This window comes from Dysidea avara, chromosome 15 (assembly GCF_963678975.1).
Source record: "Dysidea avara chromosome 15, odDysAvar1.4, whole genome shotgun sequence".
NCBI classification, from domain to species: domain Eukaryota; kingdom Metazoa; phylum Porifera; class Demospongiae; order Dictyoceratida; family Dysideidae; genus Dysidea; species Dysidea avara.
Window position 1 is genome coordinate 6,269,040 of NC_089286.1, and position 14,918 is coordinate 6,283,957.

General features: G+C 36.8%; 2 protein-coding genes across 2 annotated transcripts in view; both read right to left on the reverse strand.

Moving 5' to 3' along the window:
• Window positions 1–14,918, reverse strand: part of LOC136245719 (E3 ubiquitin-protein ligase TRIM71-like) — a 100,946-nt gene that overhangs the window by 34,647 nt on the left and 51,381 nt on the right. The gene's annotated exons all lie outside the window — the stretch shown is intronic.
• On the reverse strand, window positions 8,696–11,235 carry LOC136245756 (E3 ubiquitin-protein ligase TRIM71-like). The gene is made up of 2 exons (XM_066037233.1): window positions 11,135–11,235; window positions 8,696–11,075 (listed from the first exon to the last, which is right to left on the reverse strand). The coding sequence occupies exon 2, from the start codon at window positions 11,049–11,051 to the stop codon at window positions 8,877–8,879; it is 2,175 nt and encodes a 724-aa protein (XP_065893305.1). The 5' UTR covers window positions 11,052–11,075; window positions 11,135–11,235; the 3' UTR covers window positions 8,696–8,876.

Here is a 14,918-nt window from a genome sequence, read left to right on the forward strand (position 1 = left end):
GGGCCAGCTCTACCTGTGTTATGCAAAACACATAGGTTAATACAATCACAATACTGTAATATGCAACAATGATACAAATTTTATAAATAGTTCATGTATCATGGTCAATTAATGGTTCTCGAAATTCCTTGTAGTTGTATGCAACTTCTGGTACTATGGTGCATATCTCCATAACTTTTTGGGTTTGTGTGGCTGAGGTTGGATATGCAACACCAAAATATTTTAATAATTTCAGCTTGGCACAAAATGTAGCTAAAGTAACACTTCGAATTTTTCCATGTAATCCTATTTGATAAAGTCTGAATGACAAAAATTGTAGTATTGCTACTGCAATCAGTGTGTTAACTGCTGAGGAGTTTGATGTGGTGTACCATGAAGCAACAAAAAGTGCATGGAGGTTACAAATTAACAATAGTTCTGAACAATTGTTCATTTTACTTTTGTAGGGACCAAACGTTCCATGTGCACTCTCCATGATTCCAAGTATAAGAATACCTATCATCATATTAGTGTTCCTATCAAGAACTGATATTCCATAAAATACTGCTCTTAAAAGTAGTTGTAAACCAGTCCAGTAATAGAATCTGTCCTTATATAGACCTTGATAAACATCCAGCAATGGCTTGAAACGATTTATACATTTGAACTGTGATAGTGTCCTTGTAAATATTAGGACTGTATTGAATGGTAATAGTATCAGGAATAAAACAAGACACACAATGAACAGAACAATGAACTTTAGTCCAAACAGTTGAACTTCTGTATCAACTGACCACACCAGTGTAGTGTTTTTACTGGGAAGACTAGTTATTGTGGAATAAGAGAACAAGACACTGGATACAGTACGTAATATCTTAGTATAGGACAATAGGAATAGTGTAGCAAGAACTGGTAGTGCTCTGTGTGCAGTGAGCCTCTGTATTCTAGTAGAGTATCGACTTGTTATGATGAGTAATGTAGCAATGAAGATGAGGTAAATGGGAAATATCAGTTGTAGCCACATTTTAGCATAGTCATCCATACCATTGTAAAAACACACTTCAATACCCAAATCAAGGTTAAGAAATGAAGTTAGTACATAGACATATTTAGTTGGTTCATAACTGGGGAAGAACACAGGACCATTAATATTCACAATGTTAGCGTAGAAAATAATTCCATTAATGCTTCCATCGACAACTGTGAAGTTGAAAATGAACAGAAATATGACAATAACAATTCCTGCAAGGATAAAAGCTATCAAAAGAAACAAATAGTAATTGGAGCATTGTTTACACTGAGAAGTACCAAACACAATACTGAGACCTTCTTTACATCTTCCACACAACACACCAGTCCTGTTAAACTGACACTGAGAGTCAGGATTGGAGATATTGAGGTGTGAGGAGTGAGGTAGACAATAGTCAAATGGACAATGTGAGCACACTTGATAAGTATGGCTGTTGTTTACATTTGTTCTGCCTGTAATCCAACTATTAGCTGGACGTGGAATTGTTTGGACTCGGATATTGCATTTATCTGATGAAATTGCATATTGTATAAGAACTGGATCACATTGACATATTTTAAACTCTTGATTTAATGTAAATCCTAATGGACATGGAATAATTTTAATGTGATAAACATCTATAAAATTCCAGGAAGATGTAACTTCAGTTGACTCATGATTTATGTGTACTATTCCATTCAAATATATATGGCAGCTGTTTCCATCTTTGTACAGTATGTTGTACTGAATTTTAGTGCAAATGTTTGGGCGTACGTAAAGTCGTTCATTAGTGTTGCGACTGTTGCATGCCCTATTACGAGTACTATCAATTATTAACCCTGCACCTGTATTGTATTTATTACTCTTTACTATTAAATTTAGACTGATTGTTTGTCCAGGGTAAACTGGTCCCAGCTCATCGATGGAACAGTTGTAGTGTTGGTCATCTGTACAGTAGCAGAAATCATTATGGACATTTGCTATAAGTGACATTGAATTGTTGATGTAATGTATAATTTTTCTGTTAATTTCGTGAGGATCAGATCGAGGGAACATTGAATAAAGTTCCCAGTCACAGTGTGTAGTTGCATATCTTATGTTAGAAACTGCAACACCACTGTTTCCCTGTATAATAATTAAATAGCTGTAATAGTCCATCTGCTTCATCAAGTCTTTTTCATTATTTAATATAATTTGGGTTTGTTTTTTGTTATACTGAAATAAGCACATTTTGCTAAGTGACTTATATTTATCAGACTCATTCTCCATATAAAATATCACTGAAAAATGATTGGCTGTAATAACGACCTTGGTGTATTCTTCTATGTCAATGTAATCATTAATTACAATACAATAGTCTGCCTTATTTGATGAAAATGTAATAAGATTAGCTAAATTAAAGACGGCATGGTTAATATACACAATAGCAACATCACTTACAATTCTGGTAAATGTTATTGGTCCTTGCATCACCAGGTGTGTTCCTTGCAGCCACAATACGGCAATAGTAATTTTGAGCTTAGAAAATGTTGTGTTACGAACTGATACGGTCATTGCCCTCATGGGTTTCCATGATAAACTCTCCATTTTTATTGCTGTTCTTAAGATTGCAGTGATTATGATGTCATTAAATGTGCATTGCAATATTGTGAATGTCGAATATTGAGAAGAGTAATAAAAATGGCGCTCTGTAATAGCAAACAATCCTAGGCTGGTTGTTTCACTGCTACTATTTATCTTGGCAAAATTACAATTGATGAATCGAATAACAATACCAAATCTATTATTATACATCTTAATGCCATTATAAAGAATTACTTTAATAGCATTGTCTCTAAGTGTTATATCCGTTAAATCCATTCCTTTGATGTTTATTTCATTAGTACCATTGGATGTTAACAGAAAATATTTATGGCTTTATCAACATGAATTAGTGTTATGTAAAAGAAATTGACCATGATACGCTGTGAATGTTCATAAAGAAAGACTTCTATAGCTCTGTGTTTGTATGAGGAGTGTCCAATATGAGTATAGTTCTTTACTGTCACACTAACATTTCTTCTTGTCATGTTATGACTAATCAGTAAATAACTGGATTTAAAATAGTATAAACGCACAATTCCTACAACATTAACTAATGCCAGTCCACATTGTTGTGGATACTGACAATTAAAAACAGAATCCCGCATGAAAATATCTGAACAGTTTAAAATACGCACAGTAATTTGTAAATCCTCTTGTTGAGAATATCCACATTCTTTTATGCTTAAATACTTAATTTCTATTCTGGTTGAGTAACTGATGACTATCTGAGTCGAAATATTGCAGTAAATGATTGTATCTTTCACTGCTGTTTGATTGATTCCTCTTAGTGTGACATTTGACACATTCTCTATAACCAGGTCAGTATGAAGGTGATGTTTACCTGGTAGGAATACTAGTTGAGTATGAGAAGTGAAATATTTCTCAGAGTTATTAAGGTAGTGTTGTAGGGTATTATTGTTAGTAGCCAGGTAGTGATCATCAGGTACCACATGATATACAACACTATTTGTGGTGTATACCAAACATGTCACCATCAGTAGTAGCATGTATGAGGAACACATTTGTCCTAAGAAGTTGTCCTGCTTTTTCAGCTACAGAAAGTATAATAGAAAATCAGAAGCTAGTATAGTGAACACACATATGAATAAAATAATTAACTAACTATTTTAGGATAAACTGCTGTGCTTGTATATAATCATTTTCATCAATTTCTTCCACATTTGGTGATACTATATATACCCTCCTTCTCTATCATCTGTACTACTGTTATCTATACTACTTTAAACAGGTGTTGTTGAATGATAACTGATAGCTGTCAGTTATATGTGTAGTTACTGTTGTTACTAGCTATAGGTTTTCACAACAATTTTTTTCACATACATGCAACAAACAAAAACCCTGTAATACAGATACGTCATCATTGTGTGATCAGGTTTTTTATTTACTAATCTACAATTATTCCCTGATAACGTGTTTTGTACAGGATATAATTGTTGATAATGAAGTAATCATGACCTTTTATCAGATTTCCATTTCACATTGCTTCATCAAAGCACATGCACCATTTTCAATTTTGAGTGTATACCTTGAATTGAATACTACCATTGTGGTGAGCTTCAAACAACATTGAAAGTAAAATTATACACATAAACAACACTTATTGGCAAAACATAACTGATTATTTTGATTCCAAAAACACCATAAGCAGGGCTTTACCATTGCTGCCATTGAGCAGTCAATATTTGTCAATTCTACTTTTGTGTTGCTTTCAAAGTAGTCATAGGGTAAAAATTGCATGACTGGAGGTGAAGTCAAGAACAAGCTAGTGTAAACAGCAATGACATCATTTGAGTGCATGAGTATACCATGCATATAATAATGTACATCAGCAGCCAACAACATGTTGCTATAACCTATATACAATAATCTAGCATTTTTCAGAATTACTTCTGTGTGAATTATATGTTGTTATTGTCCATCATGATACAGCTACCAGCTATGATGTAGCTAACCACCGATAAGCATGCACTGTGATATACAATACGTGCTTACAGTTGTGCTATATCACAAAACCAATTAATGTTTATATTACAACAAAATGATTAATACCCAGGCAGACCGTTAACTAGCCAAGGGTGGATTTAAGATTTTAGCAGGAGAACAATTATACAAGGGTAGCATAAATATTCATAATACTGTAATTTACTTTTCATTTTCGTGTGCAAAAATTATATGAAAATTTCTTACCTATATAGTTTTATGCACAAAATACCTAAATAAAATTGTGCCACTTTTTGAGTCAACATAGCATGGATTTGGACCAGAGAACAGTGCTGGTGATTTGTGAGCTGCAAAGAGAGCCCAAGTAATTATGCACTGATCAGTGGCACTTGCAGGCACTGAGACCAACACTGGTCACACATGGAAAAAGCCTTAGCAACAATTTAGTAAAATGACAAGGGGCTGAGCCTGCAACAAGAGTTCAGTATGAACTTTTACTGTAACACCTTGCATCACAGCCATCTCTCTTTAGTAACACCTTGTTATAGTGGTCACTTGGTCTTACTTTAACATTTTAAGGCCACATTTTCAAAACTTTAGTCCTACATATTTATTAGATTTCATATACTATTATCTAATGGTCATTTATCAACAGCAAGATTCGGAAATACAATGCGATGGAGAAAGTCGGGACTCAGCCAGGTATACAAGTCTCCATGTATCATCACTACTTGAATATTTACACAGGTCCAGACACAACACACAAGTCTACAACCAGTTCATATGGTGTGGCAGCCAAAGCTAAAGAAGAGGAGGCCTAGGAGTCTATTAGATAAATATTATCCAGTATACTAAGGCAATACAGTACTAGTGCATGTAATGTAGCTAACAGTCATTAGTAGCTACACAGCCTTTCCACTGCATAATGTAAAATTGACCTCTTACTTGCTGCTGAGTCTTGGGAAACATGTTACTACATATTCCACTAGGAGAAATACCTTGACAGTGCAATGGGAATCAGGAGATTGCACTTTGTTTAAAATAGAAAAACTGCTATATGTCTGGCAAGTGGTCCACCTTTTTGAAGGAACGCATATTTTTAAAAATCCATAGTCAACCTTTATTGCAGCAAAATAGTCATTTGATTTATACCAAATTTGCTTTGTAGCTGAGTTTACACCATTGCTGTCATTATGGCATGGACTCCATGAACACTCTTTAGCAATCTATCACAGGGTGTACTTTCATTGAACTGATTGACTGGTTAATATAAGCCGTTCATTCTTCACACTTCCAACCACATGGAATGAATTACATAAAGATTTTACCCACAATCACTTAACTTACCAAAAGGTGTCATGTACCATTTTAAGTGCATGCAGGTATGGGACAACAGCTTAAATGAAAAGCTATATATATATATTAAATGAAAAGCTATAACTTTTACATTAAATTTTCTTACCTAATGATGCTCTGCACAGTAGTTTCCAACTCATCCAGTGGAATCAGCAACAACTGTCTCTGTGTTGTTGGGTAACTAGAGTTTAAACCATCTGCTCACTTGCCTTGGCTTCCAGCATGTTTATTGTGCCTTTAATTGCCACCCATAATATTCCAATTCCCCCTCCCCAACAAGCGTGTTAGTGGGACACAAAGTTATTAAAATATAGAGCTGTACCGATATGGGATTTTGGCATGTACCGATATCCGATATGGATACCACCAAAAGAAGCTGATAACCGATAGTCGATCCGATATTTGCATTACAAGCAAAAGTCATAGTTAATCTATGCAAAAGTGTACTGTACCTACTCTACAACAACATGTGGATATATTCATTGCTCACTCTATGCCTGTGGTAATAGTGGCTTGGGTTTCTATTGTGCAATCCAGACAATTAGGCACCCACAAACATTTTTATGCATACTCCCATGGAGCCTTAAACGGATATTTCTGCATTACTCCGCATTTTATTGGCTTGTGTGAAGGTTGGTACAGTAGGTTTTCTTGTAACTGTTCTTTTATATTACAAAGCCAAGGTACTATATATAACTGCTTCATTTATTTAAGAGTGATAAGCTTTCCAGCAACAAACACTAGAATCGCGTGTATTTGTATGGCTTCTCGTAGCGTAGTGCTTACTGTACAGTGAACAATAAGCCACTGCTACTGAACAGCCACATGGATAACGTAGAAAACCAATATTATAATCCGTTTATGTACAAACTATTGCTGTATAAATATCGGTAGCGATATCGGTCCTCATACTGTTCTGCACCTATGCCGATATTGGTAAAAATTGCCCTGATGATATCGGTGGCCGATATTTTGGCCGATCCGATTATCGGTACAGCTCTATTAAAATAACAGGAAAATTTACAAATAAATGCTTAAATGTTGGATGATTATATGGCTCAGCTGTGAAGTTGTTTTAGATTTAAGACTACGTGTATCAAGTTCTCTCACTGGTCAACTCAACGTGTAACTTTGATATTTAACTGGTACAGTGGGACTTCAGTTATTTGAGCCCCACTTATCTGAATTCTCGGTTACCTGAACTATGGAAACGACTGCTCTATTAGAGTAGTGACTGTTCTATTAGGGTAGTTGATAATACTAAAATTTTTAGAAGTGCTCTTTATACTTTTGAGATTATTTATAAACAGTTTCAGAGATACGGACTTTTCAGACTTATGGACCACCCCTGGTCGCAAGAGGTTCAGATAACTGAGGTTCCACTGTATTTAACAGAATGCAACCTGTTTGTAACTGTAGCCACTTTTAGATTGTAAATGTATGAAGTCATATTACAGTCGTTCATGATCATCTATCACATTTTGTGTGTCCCCTCTACTAGCACAAGGATTTCAGTGTGAGGTTCTACAAGCCTGAAATTGAACAATGATGATAGTTACATAACTGGCCAACATTAGCTGATTCTATTGATCATCTCATTAGCTGCGACAAATTTGTACCAATAAGTTATAATAGATTTCTTGTGTGTAAATAACTGGCTACAATTACTAGATAAAGTGATGCATTCATCACTTCATCTAGTAATTGTTAATGAACTGTTTTATTTATTGTACATAGACTAATTGTAAACTATACGATTTCACAATCAATGAATATTTATTTATTTATTTACTTATTAATGCTTTACAGCACAAGTGCTGAAGGTCTGTAGGACACCTGGTCCTACAGCCTGCTCAAAGACTTTAGCTACAGAAGGTGTGTTTGAAAAGTTGGAGAAAGGAGAAAAAATCCATGACTGGACCTAGGTAGCCTCGAACCTGCAGCCATCCGATTTACGCTCAAATGCTTACAGGAGTCTGCCAGGTGGTCAGGATGTTTTCTCCTTGTTATTTTCATGTAATTATAGTCTATCCATAGGAATTCTAGAGAATAACTCATTATCTCTAAGTACCCCAAGAAGAACCAAATGGACACTAGTTTATTTATTAATGCTTTACAGCACAAGTGCTGAGGGTCTGCAGAATATCACAACATGAAATGCAGAACAGCACACAGTGCAAAATAACTTGTGTAACTTGTGCATGATAGTGTACGTAGCGTGTTAAAACTATGTAGCTGTATGCTACATTAGGCTATTATGCTTTAGAAATTGCCTATTATGCTTTTGAGCATTGCTCCAGAATTTCCCCTATTATGCTCCGATTATGCCCATGCAGTTATATTCCGTTATGCTCCAAATATGCTCATATAAAATTGTGTCTTGACTGCTCTATTAGAGTACCAAATGCATCTGTGAACGTTCTATTAGAATATTTCATTATGCCGTGACTGTTCTATTAGAGTATATCGATCTTTAACTAATATTTTTTTCACAACGTAGCTGTAAATCTGATTTTTACCATGTTTGCACACTATCCCATTCTGCATCATGCAAAATAGGTAGAGTTTGAGCTTCTCACATAACCAATACACAAAGTTTTGCCTATTATGCTGGCATTATACTGATGCTTTTGGATACCTATTATGCCCCAAATTATGCTGGCATAATCGGCGCAGGTCTATGCTACATGCATGTCATATGTACACACACACTCCCTTCCCTTGTTGTAAACATGTAAGGAGAATGTTTCACAGCTGTAAATATCAAGGACTTAGCTACATAATATATTTGTTAAAGTGGTTCAACAACATAAAAGTACAGAATTTCAAAGATACAGTTAACATAGCTCAATGACTGCAATAAGATAGGTGAAGTTTTTAAACAATAAATCAAAGTCTATTAATATAAAAGTGGTACATATAATGAAAAATACAAAAATTTGTCTACACAGTTACATGTGCTCAATAAAATTGGTGTTGTTAATAATCAGAAAAAAATCTGGATCCTCTTGTTGCCACGGTCACTGACATAAACAGTACCATTAGGACTACAAGCTATCACACAAGGAGATGAAAACTGACCAGCACTAGAGCCACGGGACCCAAAGCACTGTATGAAGACACCATACTTGTCAAAGATTGATACACGATGGTTGTCTTCCTCTGTTACCATAATGAAACCATGCAAGTCAACAGTTATGCCGGATGGTTTATTTAGTTGACCCCTATCACTACCTTGTGTACCAAACATGCCCACATAGTTACCATCAAGAGTGAAGATGGAGATGCAGTGACGATCCCAGTCAGCAACAAGTACCTGATTGTTATTGGTGACTGCTAGATCAAAGGGACGATCCAGCTTACCAGAGCCAATAATGTGCATAAACTGACCATCACACTGGAACACTGAGATGCGGTGATTAACCTGATCAGCAACAAATACTATATCATTGTGTAATGCAATACCCAATGGACAGTCTAGTTCACCATTACCATTTCCTTTTTTACCAAATTTCAATAAATATCCACCATTGATGTCAAACTTTTGCACCCTGTGGTTATATCGCTCAACCACATACAAGTGGTTATTGGCATCAAATGCTAAACCTGCAGGACTATCAAACTGACCATTAGCCAGACCCTTGGAGCCAAACCTCCTCACCAGTTGGTCTTGGCTATCAAAGATGCACACACAATGGTTGTAATGATCAGCTACTGCCCACACACCAACCTTACCAAATGCAATGCCCCATGGCTTGCCCATCCTCCCACCATTATTAACTATCTTGTTAGGTTTATCTAATGCAGAGTATGGATGTACCTGAACACTGCAAGGGCTACCTTTAATATGCTCGCCATTTATAGATATCAACAACTTTACCTCTCCAGTTTGATTGGCTACAAAAGATACTGTGTAGCTACCATCTTGGTTGTCTTTTACTGGTACTGTAATGACATCTGCTCTTGGTTGTGCCTGTACTGTGATTTGCCTGCCTGTTTTATATGGATGCTTGCTGGATACCACTTGAAATTTGGTCTCTCTCCCTTTAACAACATGCTCAGGAAAGTTTAACAGTTTATATTCACTGGACAACAATCTTCCAAATATAGGGAAAGATTTGTCATATTCACCAAATTCAAGAGTTGATGATTCAACTGGTTCAGTATTCAACTTGTTATAGTCACTTGTTAACCTCTTCACATCTTCAGCTACTTGTTTCTTCACAAACAATGCTTCTTGGTCTGATCCACTCTTCACAGCTTCATTCAGCTCCTTCACACTCTCCAGTTGTGCTTGTGTATACTCCATCTGTTCTAGCTGTAGTGAAACTGATTTCTTCTTTTGTGTAGATACTTCACATAACTCTTTCTTTAGATTTTCTCTTTGTTGTTGTAATCGTCGTTGTAACTGTTCATAGGAAACATCAATTTGTTGTTCAACCTCAGTGGCCTGTGACCCAATCCTATCCCTGGTGGAGGAGACTTTCTTGTGTGCTTTAGCTAGTCCATCAATCATCTTCTCTACTGGTTCCATGATCTTGTCCAACTCTGCTCTCTGCTTGTTAGCCATTTTCTTCACAGTGTTATGTTTGTGACCATCCTCAAAACGATGCTCCGTAGTGGTACAATAGTGACACACCAACTGTTCACATGTTTCACAGTAGAAATTTAGTTCCAAGTCATGTTCCTCACATAGCATTGGTTTGGGTTTAGGTCGTATGTTAACATCTTTCTTCTTGGATCGTATCTCCTTCAACATCATCATGTGGTGACCTTGATATTCTCTGCTGTACTTGTGATACTCTTGGCAGTGGTTACACAGGAACACACCACAGTCAACACATAAAACTATTCCTGGGTCATCCCTAATGCAATTGTCACACTTCACATCCTCATCTCCTTCTAGCTTCTCCTTCAGAGCCATTTCATCCACGATACGATTGATGAAGAAATTGTTTGGCAAGTCCTTCACTCCTCCAGAGGGAACCCCACTCGTAATCCTACACTCTGGGCAAGTAATGTTGGATCCCACCTGCAACTTCACGAGACACTCCTCACAGTACGAGTGGTAACAAGGGAGATATTTTGGCTTCTTGTACAATTCGTAACAAACGGGACAAGTGAAATGACCCGCTACCATCTTCATCTTCTTAGCTGCCATTTTGCGGGTGCGACAAGGAGTAGGCTGTGTACATTAAAGAAAGTGTTTAGTACTTTAACAGCACACTTTTATAATAATATTACCTTTAAGACGAGCTATAAAATCTAGCAGAACAGGGAATCGGTATAAACACGCGGGACGGCTGGACCAGGCACCATGTTTACGACTCAGACTAATCGGATACTGATTAGCTATTTGTTGTTGTTTTTTTTGTTTGTTTGTTTGTTCAGTTGTTTGTTTACTCATACTAACTGGTCTCGCGCAGCCACTGACCACTATTTCAGCGCTGGGGCTTATCGATTGGAGATTATAGCTAAGTGCATATCAAAACTTGTGTAAGATGTTCCCGATTTCCGAATGGGTTACGCCCGTTTCGTATAAAATAACACCGTCCTCTAAACAAGGCACCATAACTTCCGCGTACTTTGGTTGACAGACACGAAGTTTGGTTTATCATATTCCTTGATGAAAGGCGATTCGATTCATGTGTAAGTTCTTTGTGTAGTAACGAGGGGGGAGCTAAAAAGGAGCCTTGTACCGCGAAATTTACGTGTTCCAATGCCCGTAAAAACACGTGTTTTTTAAACGTATTTCTTTAAACTAACCTGTTTAACAATTTGTACGGTCGGAGTCTTATTAAGCATCCTTCGCTGCGTGGAATGATACCAAATTTAGCGAATTTGGTTGAGGATAACAACTTGTAAATTGGGATTTTCCCAGCGAGATAATTAAATTTTCCAATAGGTTAATGTATGGAGTGCGTATTATGTCATCATCATCAGCAAATAACTGTCGCTATGGCAACATTTCCCATTTGTACGGTCGGAATTGGTTAGAGAAATTCAAGGGCTTTCTTTTATTGTATGGTGTGCTGTAGAAATTTTGTGAGTTAAAGGTTGTAAATTAGTGTTTCTGTGTGTAGTGTAAAATACATGTATTTTGTATTGGACAGCAAAGGACAAGGAATGATGAGATTTTATGATCAGCCTGTTTTACCAAGTTGAGGTTTCAAAAAAGATATTAAACAGATATTAGATTTGTTTAATGCATAATTCTTAATTTTTAAAGGTTTAACCCAGTGTTTGAAAACTTTTAATGTTGACCACCTGAAAATGCTTGATTTGACAAATCCCATACATATGTTTTGATATGGCCTGTGCTGAAACCTGCGCTGAAACTAGATACTAACATCGCGAATCTCCGCATACTATGCTACTAACTTATGCATAAATTGTCCATGTAAGGAAAAAGGCATACACAGGCTAGTCTCGCGTGGCCGCTTATCGATTAGAGATCGATAAGCGGCCGCGCGGAAAGGGTCTGGCCACGCGAGACTATACACAGGCATGCAGACACACATAAATATAATGGTCTGGAGTCTGAATCAATGAAAAACTGCCATGGAAAACTCACACACACACACACACATATCCGAGTCTCAACTGTCACGCCTCCAGTGTGAGTCTCACGTATTTAATCATAATCTTATAGAACTTTGCGTGGGCGAGATCAAAGGAAAAAGTGTACTTTAAATTTCATAAAGTACGCTCTCAGCCGGCCAACAGTGCTTCAGACCACAAAGAGTGCTTTATTCGTTCAATAAAGCACTCTTTGCGGTGCAACAAAGCACTCTTTGTGGGCAATAAAACACAGTTTCCCACGTGCCTTAGTGCAGGCCAATAGCCTGCGGGGCTCACGCCAGTACGACTAATCACCCACGCCGGTGAAGGCTGATAGCCTCGCCGCGCACCACTCGGTCTGCTTTTATCTCCTCCTGTGCTTCATGTGCTGGGGTGGCTGCTGCTGCTGGAGAGGTTGCCAAGGATGAGAAGCATTTGGCAGCTGTGGAGAAGGTGGGGTCAGATTTCATTCCATTAGTTGTGGAAACATTTGGAGTTTGGACACCTTTTGCTCTAAAAACTTTACAGAATATAGCTGACTGTACCACTCTTCGCAACGGTGTCCCTAGGAAAGTTGCTAGAAAGAACTTACTACAACAATTGTCTGAGCAACTGTGGTCCAACAATGCTAAGATGATCTTGAGGTACTGGGCCCTTCAGGGCTCGGATGATGATGACAATCCCTTTTCCCCTAGTAACAGTTTTCCCCCTGTAGCTATAGCTGTAGTTTATGTAGTTGTAATAGTTGTTTGTAATTGTAATAGTTATTTTGATTCCTACCAAACTTGGCACCCAAAAAAAAAACAAAAAAAACTAGTGTGGTTGATACTAGCAAGAGTACATAATAGGGAAACTCTCAAAACAATCCATACAAACACACTCCGCTCAAACTGTCCTACTTCAATCCATAAAACTTCTTGTAATAAATCAAGCTTTAACAAAAAAAAAACAAAAAAAACTAGCATATTAAAAATTATAAATTTAAAATGAAGTAGCGATAAAAAGTAGTGAAACAAGAGATGAAGCAATGGTAGCTATTACAACATAGCTCAGTGTTAAATCCCTACTTTGGCATGGTATAACAATTATTGTGTTCAATGTCAAAGTAGAGATTTAACACTGTAATAGCTACCATTGCTTCATCTCTTGTTTCACTACTTTTTATCGCTTGGAAGCCTACTTCATTTTTTAATTTATAATTTTTAATATACTACTCATAATCAGGGGCGGATCTAGAAATTTTCAGAGGGGGTTTCAGGTTCTCTAGAAATGCAACTTCAGCCTAGCTGTAAGGTGAAGACCAAAAAAAAAGTCACCACCTACTTTTGAATGCTCTGAGGGTGATTTCAGAGGCAAAAGTATGAAGTTTTGCCAATAGAAAGTCATAAAATAATACAGTATGCATAACTCATTATCACCCAGACGAATCGTAGGCGCACGCGCTATTTCAAAGGAGGTGTCTGGAAACCCTAGAAACCCCCCTAAAACTGCCCCTGATATTCATGTATGTAGCTAAAGGCCTTCAGGGAATCTTTAGCCCATTACTAAAATTAATGTTGAGCACAAACAATGGAATAAGTAAAATCTGTCCTCTAGGGCTTTCACAAGTGTTCTGACACGCACTGGAATCATGTACACAATGTTTGGATCCCAAGTATTCGGCAAATGGAATCTTGAAAAGCATAATTTTTCTGTATACTTTTGTTTCATTAATGTTCCATACTTTAAAATTCTCAAGACAATTATATGTCTTTACTTTGTGTGTAGTACACTGCAGGACTGTGATAGTGATGGTTAACAGTTATCAAGCTATCGATCTGAGATATGTATGTAATCTGTACAGTCCATCTTGTAGCGATCTATCTTTGTTAAAACGTAGCTATACATAATTGACACACATCAATAAAGTTCTTTTTACCTGCCGTAGCTAGATGGCCCATTATATTTGAGAGCAAATCCATTTTAATGCACTATATTGTATATGCAATAGTTATATCACAGGCAAGAGTGCTTTACCTGATATATATGCACATGCGGCCCTCGGGCGAGTGCATATATACAGGCAAAGCACGAGTGCCCGTGGTATAACTAATATGTTCTACTTTAGCATGTAGACTCACCTAATTTGCAGAATCTTTACTTGCTATACCCTTCTCTTATATAGGGAACTAAGTAAACTGTGATTGAATTTTGCCTAACAAACTGTGATTGTGGGATTCAATTTTAATACATCAAACAGTAGTTTGATTTTATTATTGCTAATATAGCAATTTTAAGAGACTAGTGTTAATTATGTTACTTTAATTGCTACATTTACAAAAGTAAAAAAAAACAAACTACTGTTAATGTATTAAAATTGAATCCGACAACACAGGTTGTTTGGCAGAGTTCAATCCCACAATCACAGCTCACTTGATTCCCTATATAAGAGGAGAGGATAACAGTATAACATCAAAGAAATCTGATG

Coding starts and splice junctions, on each gene's coding strand:
- LOC136245756 (XM_066037233.1), bottom strand. CDS start 11,051: ATGGCAGCTAAGAAGATGAAGATGGTAGCGGGTCATTTCACTTGTCCC.